The sequence below is a fragment of the Triticum urartu genome, chromosome 6, assembly GCF_003073215.2.
Source record: "Triticum urartu cultivar G1812 chromosome 6, Tu2.1, whole genome shotgun sequence".
Taxonomy (NCBI): Eukaryota; Viridiplantae; Streptophyta; class Magnoliopsida; order Poales; family Poaceae; genus Triticum; species Triticum urartu.
In genome coordinates, this window is record NC_053027.1 from 61,725,641 (window position 1) to 61,744,840 (window position 19,200).

The following is a 19,200-nucleotide window of genomic DNA, read 5'->3' on the forward strand; positions in this document are numbered from 1 at the left end:
GGGGGGGGGGGGGGGGGGGGGGGGGGGGGGGGGGGGGGGGGGGGGGGGGGGGGGGGGGGGGGGGGGGGGGGGGGGGGGTAGGCGCGCCCCTACCTCACGGCCTCCTGTTATGTGTCTTGACGTAGGGTCCAAGTCTCCCGAGTTGTATTCGATGAGAAAATCATGTTCCCGAAGGTTTCATTCCGTTTGGACTCCGTTTGATATTCCTTTTCTTCGAAACCCTAAAATAGGCAAAAATACATCAATTCTGGGCTGGGCCTCCGGTTAATAGGTTAGTCCCAAAAATAATATAAAAGTGGATAATAAAGCCCAATAATGTCCAAAAACAGTAGATAATATGTAACGCCCTCGATGCGGCTATATCTCCTACGTGTCGAAGCACGACTTAGAGGCATAACCGCATTGAAAGCAATGTCACAAGTTAGGCAATCATCACAACATCCCATGTAATATAGATAATAAAAGGGGGAGATACATAGTTGGCTTACACTCGCCACGTCAATCAAAGTACATAAATAGCATTACATCAACCAATCACTCATGGCCCGACTACGGCGCCAAAATAAAAGATAAACCCAACATGCGACACGGTCCCGATCGCCCCAACTGGGCGCCACTACTGATCATCAGGGAAAGACACAAAGTAACGGCGTGAGTCCTCGTCGAACTCCCACTTGAGCTCAAGCGCGTCATCTCGAACGGAGTCATCAGGCCCTGCATCTGGTTTGGAAGTAAACTGTGAGCCACAGGGACTCAGCAATCTCGCACCCTCGCGATCAAGACTATTTAAGCTTATAGGTAGGGCAAGGTAAAATATGTGGAGCTGCAGCAAGCGACTAGCATATATGGTGGCTAACCTGTTCGCAAAAGAGAGCGAGAAGAGGAGGCAAAGCGCGAACGCATAACCTAGAGGGCAAATCCTGTGGCAAACATTACTCCAACACCGTGTCCACTTCCCGGACTCCGCCGAGAAGAGGCCATCACGGTAACACACACAATTGATTCATTTTAGTTAAGTTAAGGTTCAAGTTATCTACAACCGGACATTAACAAATTCCCATCTGCCCATAACCGCGGGCACGGCTTTCGAAAGTTCAAATCCCTGCAGGTGCGTCCCAACTTAGCCCATGACAAGCTCTCACGGTCAACGAAGGAATAGACCTTCTCCCGAGACATTCCGATCAGACTCGGTATCCCGGTTCTACAAGACACTTCGACAAGTTAAAACAAATCCAGCAACACCGCCCGAATGTGCCGACAAATCCCGATAGGAGCTGCACATATCTCGTTCTCAGGGCACAATCGGATAAGCAATCCGTACAACTAAAACCAGCCCTCGGGTTTCCCCGAGGTGGCGCTGCAAGGGGCTCTAGGTTGGACCAACACTCAGAGGAGCACTGGCCCGGGGGGGGTTAAAATAAGATGACCCTCGGGCTCCGTAAACCCAAGGGAAAAGAGGCTAGGTGGCAAATGGTAAAACCAAGGTTGGGCATTGCTGGAAAAGCTTTAATCAAGGCGAACTATCAAGGGGTTCCCATTATAACCCAACCGCGTAAGGAACGCAAAATCCGGGAACATAACACCGATATGACGGAAACTAGGGCGGCAAGAGTGGAACAAAACACTAGGCGAGAGGCCGAGCCTTCCACCCTTTACCAATTATATAGATGCATTAAGATAACAAGATAATATAATGATATCCCAACAAGTAAATAAAGTTCCAACAAGGAACGGTCTCCAATCTTCACCTGCAACTAGCAATGCTATAAGAGGGGCTGAGCAAAGCGGTAACATAGCCAATCAACGGTTTGCTAGGACATGGTGGGTTAGAGGTTTGACATGGCAATTTGGGAGGCATGATAAGCAAGTGGTAGGCATCGTAGCATAGGCATAGCAAAAGAGCGAGCATCTAGCTAAGCAAAGATAGTAGTGATTTCGAGGGTATGATCATCTTGCCTGCAAAGTTGTCAGAGTTGACTGGATCCTCGAAAGCAAACTCAACGGGCTCCTCATTAGCGAACTCGTCTCCCGACTCTAACCAAACAATACAAAACAAGCAAATGGAACACAATCAACCACGTGCCAACTCAAACAACATGATGCAATCATGGTATGCTATGCGGGATGCGATATGTGATGCATATACAAGATTTGACAAGGAATGAATGAACCTGGCCTCAAATTGGAATTCCAAGTGTGCCACTGGAAAGGTGAGATGAAATCGCTTGAAAATGATATAAAGAACGCCGGAATCGGAGTCACGGTTTGGAAATGGCAAGCAATTCAAATATGGCACCAGTCTGCGATATAGCAAGTAGCCATCTAAACGCAACAAGATGAACATGCTACAGCACTCAAACATGGCAACAAAATACATGGCAGGGATCCATTCATGATGCTGAACAAAAGATGAACACTGAGCTATGGCCAATTCATCCATTAACAGGTTCAAACAAGCATGGCAAAAATGCATTTGGTAAACAGATTTCAGACTTAGTGAAATTAACACTTGTCTGGAATTTCAGATCAGGTAGCACATTTTGGAGCATGAAAACTATATGCTACAGGGCCTGAACATGGCAAAGTAAAGCATGGCATGGAGCTACTCAAAGATCTTAACAAAAGTCCCTTAGTGACCTTGAGCCAAAAGGGATCATAAAATACATTTGCAAGCATGTGAACATGGCAAAAACACAATCAGGTCACAGACTTAGTGAAAAACTGGAGCATGCAAATCAGATATCAAGTAGGCATGTTTACGAGCTCGATGCACTCACTACAGAGCAAATCATGACAATCTAAGCATACACCCATCAAGAATACACATTATACAAGCTAGACATGGCAAGAACAATAACATAGCATGCACGGATCAACTACAACATCCTCGGCAAAATCGCTAACAAGTAGACAATTTGCCCAGCTTCACGAAATAGCAAAAGTAGAGCTCGATTGACTCAAGCTAGGGTGCTCCATAATTGCAAACAAAGACATGGATGGATAGAGCACTACAAGATTAACAAAACATCCTTACTGATCATCCTCAAAAGAGGCACGGATCACTAGGAAACAACATGAACATATGGCATATTGAGATAAACAGGTCAAGGACTTAGTGGAAATGCTAAGTCCCTGAAATCAGCATTAACGAATGCACCACTTTGCAAGCTTGTGCTAGTCACCACACACATCACAAAAATACATGGGTTGCACCTCTGGATAGATGACAAAACATATAACAAAACTCATGTAGAGCTCAGGGGCATATCATGCACACAATAATCATGGCAAAAATGACAAATATCTAATTGGAGCAGCAGATCTGACAATTATCTCAAATAGCATTCTTCCAACAGCATTTCGGGCATCAAGATGAACTCAAATGAAAATGATGCAATGAGATGAAATGATGAACTCTCTGAGATGAACATTTGATATGCTACATGCCCAAAACGGAGCTATGGATGCGGAGATATCACGGGTCAAAGTATGCAAAATTACAGGAAAAAGGGGGGAAGTCAACCCGATCTAGGGTTTACTTTAGCAACCCGGATCGGGATCCAGATCGAGCAAGCGCGAAAAACGAGGTTCGCTAGGGGCCGGCGCCGGAGTAGGCAAGGGCGGCCGGAGAGAGGGAGGTCGGCGCTGGAGCGGCGTTGCCGGGGTGGAGCGCGGCTCCTGCCGTCGAGGGGCGAGGCGGTCGCCGGCGGGGGCGCGCTGCGGCGCGGTGGCGGCGGCCGGAGCGAGCCGGGAGGCGGCGGCCGGCAGCGTGGATCCGCGGCGGCGCAACGGCCGGTGGGCGACGCGCGGGGAAGAGGACGAAGGCGGGGCGGCGGCGCGGGCGTGTGGGCCACGGGGGCCCAGCTCGGGCTCGGCGGGCCGGCGATGTGGGGCGCGGGTGCGGGTGAATCAGGCGGCGCCAAGTGGCGGCGGCGGGGTGGAAACGGACATGTCCGTCGGCGGCTTTTTTGTCCGGTCGCGAGGAGAGGGAGAGGGTTAGGGTTTCGCCCGTGAATTTCGGAGGGGGTTCTTTATATAGAGGTAGAGGGAGCTAGGAGTGTCCAAATGAGGTGCGGTTTTCGGCCACGCGATCGTGATCGAACGCTCTAGATGATGGAGAGGGTTTTGGTGGGTTTTGGGCCAAAATGGAGGGGTGTTGGGCTGCAACACACATGAGGCCTTCTCGGTCCCTCGGTTAACTGTTGGAGCATCAAACGAAGTCCAAATGGTACGAAACTTGACAGGCGGTCTATTGGTAGTAAAACAAGGCCGCTTGGCAAGTCTCGGTCCAATCCGGAAATGTTTATTCCCCACACACGAAAGAAAGGTAGAAATGACCACCGGAGGAGAACGGAGCGCCGGAATGCAAAACGGTCAACGGGGAAAATGCTCGGATGCATGAGACGAACACGTATGCAAATGCAATGCACATGATGACATGATATGAGATGCATGACAACAATAACAACACACGGAGACAAAAACCCGAACCTGAGAAAATAAAATAACTTAACGCCGGAAACGGCAAGAGTTGGATTACATATTAGGTAAATCATATCCGGGGTGTAACATAATATAGCATGGAGCAATCAAAAATTATAGATACGTTGGAGACGTATCAAGGTGCCATGGGAAGGTGCTTCCATGTGTTTCTTGAAGGGGGGCATATGATACTTATCTAGATATATACTCCATTTGATATATTCTGCAAACATTAGCAAACAATAATCAAAAGGTGTGCTTTGCAAAAACACATTTTTTAACATGTATAAGAATTAGATATAAACATGTAGTTATTGGTTACTCTGTCATGTGATTACAAAATTCTTTTTATCAATTGATTGGTGTTTTTTTGATAAAATGTATATTATTTTATCGCTTAAAAACCGACAATTGAACCAGTGAACCCGCGGTTCGACCGGTAAACACCCGAAATGACAGCCTTGCCGGTTCGTTTACTGGTTTGGTTTTTTTAACTATCCTTGGAAGGCTTGATGTTGTTATTTCTCACGAGGGATTAACAAACGTGTTGACACTACTATGTTCCATTTTAGGAGTACAACCATTAGAAAGATTGTTTTGATGTACCACAATATTCTGATCCCCTCTTGTGGCCAACTATATAACAACTGTCACATCCCGATTTAGGAATAGCAACCAAAAGGTGCATCTTGCAATATCAATTTATTTCCTTCTATTTTCTAGGCAACTTTGCATGTATAAAATGTTTTTCTCTATGACAATGTATAAATGACATGTTTCTCACTGTCATACCTGAATATCCCTCAAAAGGTGCAACATGAAGGTACTTCCATGTGTTTCTTGAGGGGATCGTATGATCTTTATCTAGATATATACTCTATATATTTTTTGTCAAGTTTTGCAAATAATAATCAAAAGGCGTGCTTTGAAACAACACTTTTTTATCATGTATAGGAATTGGATATTAACACGTGGTTACTGGATATTCTGTCATGTGATTACACATTCTTTTAATCAATTCATTGGCGTATTTTTTTATTAATATATATTATTTTGTTGCTTAAAAAACCGACAATTGAACCGATGAACTGGCAGTTCGACCGGTAAAAACCTAAAACAACAGCCTTACCAGTTCGATTACTGGTTCGTTTTTTTAACTATGTTTGGAAGGCTTGACGTTGTTATTTCTCACGAGGAATTAACAAACATGTTGACGCTACTATGTTTCATTTTAGGAGTATAGCCACTAGAAAGAATATTTTGATGTACCACAATAATCTTCTCACTTTTTGTGGCCAACTATGTAACAACTATAGTACTCTGGTTTAGGAATAGCAACCAAAAAGGTACATTTTGCAATATCAATTTATTTTCTTCTATTTTTTGGGTAACTTTTGCATGTATAAAATGTTTTCTCTATGACAATGTGTAAATGGCTTGTTTTTCACTATCATACCTGAATATCCCTGAAAAGGTGCAACGGGAAGGTACTTCCATGTGTTTCTTGAGGGGATCATATGATCTTTATCAAGATATATACTTCATTTTATATATTTTGTCAAGTTTTTCAAGCAATAATCAAAAGGCGTGCTTTGCAACAACACATTTTTTTATCATGTATAAGAATTAGATATTAACATGTGGTTACTGGTTACTCCGTCATGTAATTACACATTTTTTATCAATTCATTGGTGTGTGTGTGTGTGTGTGTGTGTGTGTGTGTATATATAATTCTATTGCGTAAAAAACTGACAATTGAACCAGTGAACTAGCGGTTCGACTGGTAAAAACCTGAAACTACAACCTTGTCGGTTTGATTACTGGTTCAGTTTTTTTAACTATGCTTGGAAGGCTTGACGTTGTTATTTCTCACGAGGGATTAACAAACGTGTTGACGCTACTATGTTCCATTTTAGGAATATGGCCACTAGAAAGAATGTTTTGATGTACCACAATATTCTTCTCCCCTTTTGTGGCTAATAACTATGTAACAACTATGGCACTCTGGTTTAGGAATAGCAACCAAAAGGTACATTTTGCAATATCAATTTATTTCCATCTATTTTTTGGTCAATTTTGCATGTATAAAATGTTTTTCTCTATGACAATGTGCAAATGGCTTGTTTCTCACTGTCATACTTGAATATCCCACAAAAGGTGCAATGGGAAGGTACTTCCATGCGTTTCTTGAGGGGATCGTATGATCTTTATCAAGATATATACTCAATTTTATATATTTTGTCAAGTTTTTCAAACAATAATCAAAAGGTGTGCTTTGCAACAACTCATTTTTTATCATGTATAGAAATTAGATATTTACATGTGGTTACTGGTTACTTTGTCATGTGATTACACATTTTTTATCCATTTATTGGTGTATTTTTTATAAAATATATATTATTTTATTGCTTAAAAGACTAACAATTGAACCAGCGATGCGGTTCGACTTGTAAAAACCTGAAACGGCAACCTTGCCGGTTCAATTACTAGTTCGGTTTTTTTAACTATGCTTGGAAGGCCTGACGTTGCTATTCCTCACGAGGGATTAACAGACGTGCTGACTCTACTATGTTCCATTTCAGGAGTATAGCCATTAGAAAGAATATTTTGATGTACCACAATATTCTTCTCCCTTTTGTGGCCAATAGTGTAACAAATATAGCACTCTGTTTTAGGAATGGCAACCAAAAGGTGCATTTTGCAATATCGGTTTATTTCCTTCTGTTATTTGGGCAACTTTGCATGCATAAAATGTTTTCCTCTATGGCAATGTGTAAATAAGTTTCTCACTATCATACCTGAATATCCCTCAAAAGGTGCCATGGGGAGGTGCTTCCATGTGTTTCTTCGGGGGATCATATGATCTTTATCTAGTTATATATACTCCATCTGATATATTTTGCCAAGTCTGTTAACAATAATCAAAAGGCGTGCCTTGCAACAACACATTCTTGCTTGCCACCGTTTCTTTGTGCAACCTTGCACGCCACATGCCTTCCTGCAAAGCCGTTTCCATAGGAGGCAAAAGAAAAAGGAGGTAGCATCAATTGCTCTGTGTTGTGGGGATCTCATCGTAAATGACGGCAGGGCCCTCTGCCTTTTAAAATATCCAGTGCCGAATTTGACGTGGGAGCGAAAGGAAGAGAGCGAAAGAACCATTCTAGAATTCCTCCACGGCGCGCGCTTTCCCAGGGCCCACGTGCTGCGGCCGGTAACGTGGCGCGCCCGCGGGCTGCGGGACGGGCGGGAGGCCGTGCCTGGCCCACGCGTACGCGGGGCGGCGAACTGCACGCAGGCCTAATCCTGACCATTTTGCGCATAGGCCCTTGGATTTACCCGTAAGTACGTAACTCTGTCATGATACTGTCTCTACCGTCCGTCCTACTGTCCCTGGAAAAGTAGGTAGGAAATACAGAATGCAGCCGTTCTGTCGACGATCACGCGCTGCGGCCGCGGCGGACCGCGGGGAAACGCGTCCGGTGTCCCTTCCATGCGGGCCCGGGGCGTCCGCTGGACCTACGTGTCATTGTTGTACGCGGAGCTGGAGCGCGCCGACAATGTCTGGTGCTGCTTCTGCCTGGTGCGTAGCCGTTGCAGACGGTGGAGCAGCTGGGCTGCCGGCTGCCGCTGCGGCGGGAGAAGGAGAAGGTGGAGGACACAGGAGGAGCCTGCATGGGATCCTCTGCGCGCGGCTCGGCTCCCGACGGCCGACGGGCCCGAAGCGAGGCGCATGTGGGGGTGCTCTGACGGGACGGACGGAAGGGATTGAATGCAGGGAGAGGGTCAACGTGCAGATGCGCAGGCAGGTACAGGGAGTACGTGGGTGGCGGCAGAGGAGCACGGGCCTGGCCTGACGCGCGCAACGTGTGCTGCCGATGATGCCGACGATGATTATGAACCGGCGAGCGACAGCTGGCTTGGGCCCCATACTGGCCCCGCTTCCATGGCGGTCAGTCTCACCCCAACCCTGCCTGACATTTTTTATGAGAAAAATAGTGTGCAGGTTCTGCGTTAGTTGACCAGGTCAAATTTCGCCTGCCGTGAAGCTTGACGCGCCGCCTATTTCCAAACTAAACTGCTTTTGAGAATATTTCACATCGTTACCCCTTTTGTGCAGAGCCTGACAGCTAGGCGCTGTACAGTGCAGCGCTTTGCTATCAGGCGCTGTACAGTAGGGGTCAGCTGGATGAAATACTTTCAAATACAGTTTAGTTTGTGAAATAGTTTTGCTTGAAGTCAAATTTGTGTCTTTTTGCAACGTAAAAGAAATCTGCGCGGCATCATCTGCTGACCAAACTGATGGGCGCTGGTCGCTGCTCACTGGAGCCACGTTATTGATTGACCACAGGACAGGGGGCTGTCGACCGACGGCCGGGCCCATCTCCTTATCTTCAAATTTTGCCCGTCATGAAGCTTAGCGCAGGAGGGGCTCAGGCTTTCGGCCCTAAAGAATTCCATTTTCCTGAGTAAGCTGATGGACGCTGCTCACTGCTCACGGGAGCCACAGTATTGTCGATCAAAAGGGTTGTCAGCCACTCATCGGAGGCGATCGGAGGCGACCAGGAGAGTGAAAATGAACAAAACTGACCCTTATCTGAAACTTCAACACAAAATGGCCCTAATCTGAAAATATTTCACGAAATGGCCCCTTTTGCATGACGCCCGGGGCTAGGGCGCTGTGCTAGATAGTATGACGCCCCGGGTTAGGGCGTCATGCTATTTGGCATGGCGCCCTAGGCCGGGACATCATGCTACATGTCGTTACCATGGCGCCCTAGCCCGGGGCGTCATGCTCTCTAGAATGGCGCCCTAGCCGCGGGCGTCATGCAAAAGAGGGCCATTTCATGAAATATTTTTAGATTAGGGTCATTTTATGTTGAAGTTTCAGATAAGGGTCAGTTTTGTTCATTTTGACGGAGACCCGTCTACTTATCTTCGAATTTAAACAGCACGCCAGGTCGCCAGCGTCCGTAGCAAATGCACTGGTGAGGTGCGACCCTGCCGCTCGTCCCGTCAGGACCTGCAAAATTGATTGATTAAAGTCCGGATGAGCGTAGCTGGGTTCATCATATGGCGCGCAGTACAGCTGCAGGCAGTTTCATTTTTCTTCTTCTTTTGAGGCAGGTCTGCTGCTGGCTCGTTCGGGTCGGCCTCGCTCCGACCGCCCGCGTCGAGTCTCCATTTGGCGGCCCGTGGGCGCTAGTAGTACGTAGAGACCGCGGCTAACCGTACCCAGCGCGGCAATCATGGCTTGATTTGGTCGTTAGGACAGCTCTGCCTAGCCTAGGGCGATCGAGCTAGCCATAGCCATGGCTGTTGTTAGATCGATCCAACTACGTAAGTACAATCACTATTTTTTTAGGGTATGGGAGTAGTAGAATATTGTGCTGGCAGTTGCCGCGTTAAGTCGCTCGCTCCTCGCCGTACACACCGTCCGGATCGACTAAACAAACCACCAGCTGATGATGATTAGCGCATGTAACCTAACGTTCGGCGCGTCTCGACCCGGGCGCATTGTTATTGTTTTTTTCTTTCTCGGATTGGTAGAGGGTTTAGGTAAGGGATTGATGCATGATGGGGTGGTGCTGGTATGCGGTTGTAGTATCACAAAACTTAAAACTTTGCTTTTCGTTGGTAACGACTATTTCTGACTTTCTCGGGTGGTTAACAGGCTGGGGCGAATGATGGGGTAGTGGCAAGCATACCGTTGCGTCGTAGAGCGTGTGTTTTGAGCCCCGACTTGCCTGATTAATTTTTTTGGCATGACCAAAGCAAGGTCATTATTGTTTGGGTTATAGCCATTGTGGGTGGCTGCCAAAAATTCGGCAGAAATGCTAGAGCTTCATTTGGTTTGGAGCCAACTGAGTTGGTAAAATGTTTGGCAACTTTGATATATTTTCCCGTGTTTGATTATACTTTTCTTAAATATATTTAGCCAATGGAAGGAAGAGAACGGGTGAAACTTCTTTTTCGAGGACAAGAGACAACAACAACAACAAAAATCGTCCGATTCGTATTATTTGTCATAGATCTAATATGAAGTTTATGCTAAATCCTCGACAATTAATATTGATAGGAGAGAGTAGCTACAATATGTCCAACGAAATAATGTGTACCCACATATGTCACCACGCAAAATTGATCTAAGCAGTACGAGGTATGTTGGGTTGTAGCACTAATCATGATTTGCGCTGTCACTTCGGCCCCTCCCAATGCTCCACCTTATACCAGTGCTAAGCCTGTCATGTAAATGAAGAATCTGATGTGGCCGAGGTGAGTGTGAGAGGTGAGTGTGGTGATTGTGACCCCAGGAAGAAAATGCCAAGTGCGTGAACTAGGAAAAACATTGAAATGAAAGAAACCCACCAATGTATGAAAAACTTTAGTTGCTAAATCATTAAAGGAAGGACCCCATCTAAGCACCTATGCATTGGGGAGTACAGTTCCTAAGCTATCTAATGTGCTCAGGACCTCATCTAAGCACCTATGCGTTGGGGAGTATAGTTGCTAAGCTATTTAGTGTGCTTAGCACCTCATCTAAGCACCAATGCATTGGCAGCAGCCTTACACTAATCAAAAGGGAGGAGCTAGCATCTTCTTTACTTCTTATTTGCATTGACATGGGCTCATGCAAGCTTTTTTCCTAGTCTGCACCTCTGCGGTGTTGTAGCCGAGAGATAGATGTAGCGCCATCTTCGCGCTCTCTCTCCTCCTTTCTCTATCTTTCACACATGATCTTAATAAGGTTCTAGCCGGTTTTATTTTCTTCTCTTTCATCCTTTGTCTCTATTGATTTTCCGGTTTTCCTTCTATTTTTTCCCTTGTTTGTTTTTTATTTACTTTACCTTTTTAGAAATTCCTGATTTTTTTTAATTTTACAAACAATTTTCAATTTTTTGAACAGATTTATTTCATGAACATTTCTCAATTTTAAGAACATTTTTTGTATCCACATACATATTTCAAATTCATGATCAATTTTTGAATTCATGAATAAAATTTTAAATTCTTGAACATCTTTTAATTCATGAAACGTTTTTCAAGTTTGCAAATGTTTTTTGAACATGTGAACACTTTTTGAATTCATATTTTTTGTAAAAAGTCAGGAAGTTTTTCTGACTTCACAGATTTTTTTAATACACAAATATTTTTGAATTAAAATTTTAAAATTACAATAAAATGTCAAACACCAAAATGTGAAGCAAAAACAAACATGGATGCATGCGCTTTTAGCCGAGGCTTGGCACCTAACGTAGACTAAAGCCTACGCTACCAGGCCGGCCCATGTGGCATCGCTCGTGCACAAATTCCAAAAGCGGTTTACTTTTTCCTGCCCCTGAGATTTTTTGGGTGCAGACTTGGGATCAAAGCCTTCACAAATCTGGAGATCAGTTTTGGAAGGAAGGGTTTTGTTGAAACAAGGGCTGATAAGTAGAATTGGAGACGGCCAATCCACGCACATATCTAGAATGACAACTGGGTTCCACGTGAGGTTATGATGAAGCCTGTTGCTCATGCGGCACCGGAGCTTTACTCACTGTACCACATGCTGATTCAAACAAGGAATCACAGGGAGGCATGATTGGTTGGAAATGCTGGAAATTTAGACCCAGGCAGAGAAGAGAAGTTGTGGAAGCATGAGATACATGTTGCTTCTAGATGGCCCTGTATCAAGGTACTCTGAAACATCGATTTTATACTCACGTGAGCCCAACAACTGAATTTATGTTTTTTTACAAATAAAAATTGCGCTCATTATTCTCATATTTTAATTCAACAATACAAATAGGAATTCCCCTGAGCGGTAAAATTTCCTGTCAAGAGCGGAAAAGAATTTTCTGACAACAGACAAAAAGGAAGGAAGATGAAACCATTGCAGCCCTGGCTGCTGGGACAAGGTTTTCAAAACTCATGAGCTTCTGGAGAGACGTACACAGGCACAGGCAAGAAGGGGAATGGGGCTACAGAAGCATAGGCAACTGGAGGGCGTGATTGAGCACGACGAGAATGTTTCAGGTCTTCCTGTTTCTGTCTAGCTCTTTCTTCTTCGTCCCACAGCTCGGCGCCGCGGAGAACCCCAGCGATCTCACTAGTCTGATGAATGTTGTTATGCTCCTTCTGTTCGTTGGGCAGCCGATGCAATATAAGTCCAGCCATCAAAGCAGGAAGATACAAGAGGCTACCATGGAACATTCTTCTTGCACTCTTCTGACTAGGAGCCAGTACAAATGATAAGGCTCCAATGGCGAGGCCCGTCGTTAGAAGCGATGCTTCAAAACTGAACCATTCGGATGTTAGCCCCCCTACAAAGCATTAGTTAGTTCCATGAGTAAGAAAGATCCCAAGTTTGACCAAGTACTTTATTATAAGTAGTAGTAGAAGCAAATGGAAACTAGAGAACCTATATGATTTTTTAGTACTTACAGTTATATGCAAATAACCCCAACGGCAGCATGTAGAGACAATTTCTGAGTGAAACCCATGCAGTTCTCTTGCCAGTAGGATCAGCAAAAGAGAGCATACGATACCTGAATCAACAAGCCAATCACATGTCAAGGATACAAATTAGGACCAGTTAACATTTTGATGTAACTACTACAGTTGGAATAATTGAGTTACCCTCCAGCAAGGTAGTCAGCGCGGCATAAGTACGCAAGGGCCATGAAATGTGGTAACTGCCAAAAGTACAAAGCAGCCGGCAGAATCATAGAGTTGAGTGACAGTTCAGATGCTGCTGCCGCCCACCTGTGTCAAGATAAATAAGGGCCACATGCCGTGTAAACATATTGCACAGCTCCATTAATAATCATTCAACAAATAAACAAGAGTGCAATAATACACAGAATATATATATGCCCATGATGCACTAAAGCATGATATTCTACACCTGTGCAGGCAGTCTATTAGAGCAATGCTACAAATACTGAAGAATTTCTGAAATACTCCCTCCGTAACAAAATGTAAGATGTTTTTTATGCCCTATGCAAAACCAAAAAACGTCTTACATTTTGGTACAGAGGAAGTAGAAATGTAGGCGGGTGATTATGAATAGCTGGATGCTGTGGTCAAGGACAGATGTAAAGGTTTCTTCTTTATGAACTTATTAGTCTGGACTGAGAGAAAAAACATACACCCAATACCTATTCCAGTTCTCAAATCCGAGTCATCATATATTCATCTAATGCACTTATTGCTTTAACTGCACCACTGTGTATCCCAGCCCCTAAAGACCTTCTAGTCCAATAATGCCAGCATTCCAGTACAAGAAGGGCTCAGGTAACAGAAAGAGTCGCGTCCAGTTGTAAATTTGTTTTCTCGTATCTCCTTCCTTTATAATGCCGGCAGGAGATTTAGAGCTTTCCTTCTCCTTGAAGTATTACTGGACTCTGAGCCTATAAGCGACCTTTTTTTTATTTGCTTGCTTAAGATGTGACTGTATGGCCTGAAACAGTCTCGAGGGCAGTGGTATCATCCAGTTTGATGCTTCATGTCAGCAGCTATGGTTTTGAGAGTAAGTAGTCCATAACTTCAATTTGTGTGTTTAAGCTTGTAGGTCCAGAGGGCTCTACGATGTATATGTTGCTTCATTCTGACGAATCTGTTATGGCCGTGGGTGCACAAGGCAGCAGGAAATAGGCTTATCCGTGAAGGCATTGGATAGCTTATGCTAGAGATTGGAAAGTTAAGAAAAGGAGTAACTCGATTAGTATTTATCCTTGTTGGATACAGTTGGGTCCATTACAAAGAGACTAGTTAAATTAAGAAGAGTCCAACTGAACTAGGAAGGTAGTTATGGTTTGGTCTTGAGTTTAAACCATTAAAAAAGACATGCCTAGGCTCTAGGCAATAGCAAAACGCCTAGTGGTTAATGTGAGCTTAAGCGTGCGCTTTGGTCAGAAAAGCGCAAGGCAGTGGTGAAACTCACAATTAGCACCTATCACCTTTTTTAACTTTGGTCTAAACTGAAATACGACTTGCGGATCAAGTTAGTCGTCCTACATAAAGGACTAGCATGTATCACATTTAATCACGCAATAAGAGAATAGTTTATCAATCTGTCATCCCCCTCATTCATCCTCCCTAAGCCATGTTCTATTACCCAATCCCATACGCCGAGCCATGCATGATCTTCATGGCAGTACTAAACCAGATTGTTCCAGTTGCCAGGCCATTAAATGACCAAAACCAGGGTGCACAATAAGAAATTAAAATAGGAGATGAAGAATATACACTCGCTCCATTATTTTCAACATATAAAATACCACCTTCAACCTGCACCTAGATAATCCAGAAATGTGTCTTCAGTAGTAACATACCCTAGAAGTGGCGGAATGGCGCCAACAACCGCTCCCACCCATGTATTGACAGGGTGTATTTGCTTCAGTGGAGTGTATACAAATGCATACAGAATGAGATTGGATGCTGCAAGCCCAGCAGCTAAGTCATTAGCCTGCACAGACCTTGCCAAAATTTCTTAATGTTTAGTTCCAATAACAGCATCATACCATCTACAGTGGCCGCATACACTTTAAACAAAGTGTAAAGCAAGTACAAGCAAACAGCAAAGAGCCGAACCTTGCAAGCCAATAATGCTGTTCCTGCAGTTCCAACAGTTGTAGCCCACATGGCAGCATGCACAGGACTAATACGCCCTGATGGTAGGGGCCGTCGCATTGTCCTTTTCATTTTAGCATCATTCTTTATTTCAAACACCTGAAAAGGATGTCGATGCACCAAGTTCATTGTCTCTAAGCGTGATAACCAGGTGTATATGATATCTATAAATCCCGATGTAAATATGTAAGAAAATCAGAATAACTTCTCAAAAACTGATATTGAAGTGTGACATTGTGTGACAATGAACATAAAAGGATTGCAAGAATGTGAACACAATGAATATTGGTTTGGTTAACCAACATGCTAATGGAAAAGGCTGCCCCAAAAAACAAGCACATACCTGGTTGAGAGTGTTGGCAGATGCTGCAACCATCATGGTACCAGTGCATGTGTAGCAAAGTCCAGCAATGTCTACAATGCTGCCACTACCGAGCACATATCCAGCCCCCGATGTTGCCACGACAAGTGCACTAAATACCATAAAAAATAGAACGTATAATCAAATAAAAGAAATGCAACAAGAGGACAAATAATTTGTCAGCCACAAGGAGTTCCAAGATGCAAGACACAGACCATGGCAAATTCAAAATCATAAGATTGTCTGAATATATCCAAGGGACACATATTAACCCATACGTGCACTCTCCAGACATACATAAATCCCACAGAACAATTTCTCCAAAGAAGGCATTAAAACTAGAATTTGTTTAGGGAGAATAGATGGTTATGCCTACTGTCTGAGAGATTTTGACTAATTGAACTTTGAGGTACTGTATCAAACTCTCGATTCAATTTATGCATTCTAACCAAAAATAAGTCGTAATGGATGTTAGATGGTACAGGAGACTTTCAAAGTTTATCGCCTATGAATTGTATTCCCCATTCTAAATAGGGGTACCATGTGGTTCAACAAACAATAGAACATAAATACCATATGTGCAATATGAATTCTAAAGAGAACATGCAACAGAACATTTGGACTACAAACATATGGGATATTGTTTCATATCTTATCATATGAGGAAAGATTGCTAGAAGTCGAGTGCAATTACAATTTATAAAATCCGATGAATGGAAAAAACTAACGATACTAAACACCTTATGACAAAAACATAAAGGAAATAATTAAATTATAGTTCATTTTTACCGCTACAAAGATCATCTTAGCTTTTCAGGCACACTAAACCACTAATTGACCACTATGCATACATTGTCAAGGTGGACCGATCAAGACAGTAATGATTTGGCAGCAGACACTATCTACTATCTAGCATCTCCGCCGCACGCAAAAGCTTTGGCCAAACCCTAATATTTCAGGACATGGCTCCAAAAGCACAATAAAACTGAATGGTGAAGCAAAAACAAGAACAACGAGAAGAGAAGAGGTCATGCTTAATAAACGCACCTAAGTATAAAGACATCTACTGCATCACACCTCTGTTTAGTGTGTTATAAGGTAACTTGAAGGCAGTTTTGCTTATCAAGAAATTTGGTGTTTCCATCGTTGTGGTTATAACAAAAAGAGGTGGCTTGTCCAGTCTGCAGTACACTTACAATTCCATTTCTACATTACAAACAAAAGGGCTCCATTAGCTAGTTTTTCACATAGCATCATATGTTTCCTGAACAGTATCATAAGTTAATTTTATAGAGCCAATATTACGAACCGAAGGTTCACAATTTAGCATACGAGATCCTGCAGCGCATAAACTTTAAGGGGTATTAATGAGTCATAGATCCCAAATTGTTAAAGGGTTCACAATTTAGCTCGACTGTTATAGATCCCAAATCACAAAGTTGATGAAGTTCATTTCTTCGGAATATAACCTCAAAAATTGAAAAGCATATCTTTATTTCATTCTGAAAAACATCAATTGTAAGAATAGAATTGGTCTTCTGAAGGGAAATGGAAGCAAATCGCGCACCTGAGGCGGGCTTTGGAGAGCTCCCAGTAGCACTGCCCGTAGTGACGCAGCACGTCGGAGGCGGATCTGGCTCCCGACGAAACAGCTACCGAGGCGGCCGCCGCTTCAGCGACGATGGGCGCGGGGGAGGCGGCAGAGGGTGCCGAGCAGGCGGCGCGCGCCGAAGGGATGGGGAGAATAGCCGTAGAGGGGTGGTGAACGGGGTCTCCGAGCATGCGCGAGCGGAGAGCCCTCGCGGCGGAGGCGGCGGTGGCGCCGCCTCTCCACATGGCGGCGGAGGCGACGACGAGCGACGCGGATGCCGGAAAGATCTGGTGGACGCTTTCGGCCAAAGAGATGGAGCTGCCGAGAACTCCACTTATTCACTTTTCTGCCCTAAAAAAAACTTATTCATGTTTCTTTTTTCTTTCTCGTAATCTTCTACTATATCTAAATGGCTAGCCCTCGCTAGCCTATTTCTCTCAAGATGATATGCCGGCTCAGTTTTTTGGAGGTGCTCATAGAGATAGAGTGTGCGTGTGTGCGTTTATAGGGGTGAGTGTATGCGTGTGTATATGAGCGCTTGTGTATGTACTGATGCTCAAAAAAAAACATGCAAGTATGTCACCTCATCATTCAACATGCAAGAAGAAAGACCCACCACAACATATAATCATGCATAATAAAAAGCCACTTGGACATGCAAACATGCATGAGAGTTTACATTCTATTAGGATATTTACATTATACAATAATCAAACACCACAAATCATACTTATTTTTAGCTTTAGTTCTTATATTATAACTCTAAAAATTCATGTTTCATACAACCAATTCTAACTGGATGTATTACAAACGTTCCCGCAACAACGTGCGAGGTATCATCTAGTGACCAACAAAAAGCCTATTCATTGCAATTTGACGAACTGAGTGTAGCTCAGATGGCTATATTCTTTGTGGGCGGAATGAACCATCAGGGAAGTTCTAGACCTGCATTGATGATCGCATTTTTCTGGATTTATTTCAAGCCCCTCGGGGATGTGCGTTGACGTCTTGTTGACTACGAAAGTGTGTGTGACGATTTCATCAATCTCAAGATGATGTGCCGGCTCGGTCTCTCGTAGTGCTAATAGGGTAAAGTATGCGTGTGTGCTTTCATACGGGTGTGTATATATGCGTATGTATGAATGTCTCTATCTATGATGTGTTCAAAGAAGTAAAACTTGTGGTTTTTAAATCAATATCCGTGCATTGCATTGAGTCATACATGCTTTGGTGGTTCCACATTAATCCTGTCTAACATATTTTTTATAAATCCCATGCACATCAAGCAGCATAGTCGTTCTTTTTTTTTCTTACTATTTTATTTTCTCCTTTTCTTCTTTCTCCATCCACGCACCAAGATTCTAGTTAAACAAAATTTGTAATGATTTCAGTGTAATTTAAGTTCTGCATTGTAAGATTGCCACTTTCAAAGAAATTCTTAGATTTTATATGGTGACACCTAGAACTTATAATTATAGGGGCCTTTGCGACGGGTCTATTCCTGAAGCATCTTCCGGGTTCAATTTGTTCACAAATAATCCCAAACAACTACTCTCAAGAAGTATAATTTAATCAATTCAGCACATATAAATAACCTTCTCAGCATGCACAGAGCAATGATACTCATTATCAAAACCCAACCAAATCATCTTGTGAGCATGCTAAACTTCTACTATACAGCTAGCTTGGATGAGTCAAAACAATGCAACTACGCAAGTAATTTATATTCATACTAAAATTAAGAACAAAAACATATTAGACGAAGTTATCAGAATCAAGTCTAAACTATTGTCTTCCGTTGAGACTAAATTTATGTGCCAAAATATCACACAAATATTTGCACACAAAATAAGATGGATACTCTAGTAGAACTGAAGTATACTAATGCTCCAATAGGAAGAGTGCACTCTACTTGGTAGAAACTCCTAGATAGTTGTGAATCTTTTAACATAAGTAGCACCAAGCCACTAACTATGCATAGGCGAGGACTGTTAAAACTTGGATTGTTTCAAACTACAGCTAATGAAAGTGCAACTGCGTAGAAAAAAGGGAAGATTTTTTTTCTACCACGCAATTTAGGCCTTATTTGTTTTGGCTTTTGATTCTGCTTTTACAGCTTTTCTATTTGGTAAAAGAGCAACAAAAACTCTT

At 43.4% G+C, this 19,200-nt stretch overlaps 1 protein-coding gene across 1 annotated transcript; it reads right to left on the reverse strand.

The window, feature by feature from the left end:
- Nucleotides 1-12,159: 12,159 nt before the first annotated feature.
- LOC125513412 (protoheme IX farnesyltransferase, mitochondrial-like) lies at nt 12,160-17,378 on the reverse strand. Its single transcript, XM_048678533.1, has 7 exons — nt 17,026-17,378; nt 15,441-15,570; nt 15,059-15,196; nt 14,800-14,933; nt 13,103-13,228; nt 12,908-13,011; nt 12,160-12,786 (listed from the first exon to the last, which is right to left on the reverse strand). The coding sequence occupies exons 1-7, from the start codon at nt 17,292-17,294 to the stop codon at nt 12,386-12,388; spliced, it is 1,302 nt and encodes a 433-aa protein (XP_048534490.1). The 5' UTR covers nt 17,295-17,378; the 3' UTR covers nt 12,160-12,385.
- Between the last annotated feature and the right edge of the window lie 1,822 nt (nt 17,379-19,200).

What these genes read in the sequence shown, in the direction of transcription:
- LOC125513412 (XM_048678533.1), bottom strand. Translation starts at nt 17,294, where the DNA reads ATGTGGAGAGGCGGCGCCACCGCCGCCTCCGCCGCGAGGGCTCTCCGC. An exon ending in GCCATTCCGCCACTTCTAGG is followed by an intron (nt 13,229 to 14,799) that starts GTATGTTACTAC and finishes ATCTTGACACAG; the next exon opens with GTGGGCGGCAGCAGCATCTG. An exon ending in GCTGACTACCTTGCTGGAGG is followed by an intron (nt 13,012 to 13,102) that starts GTAACTCAATTA and finishes TTGTTGATTCAG; the next exon opens with GTATCGTATGCTCTCTTTTG.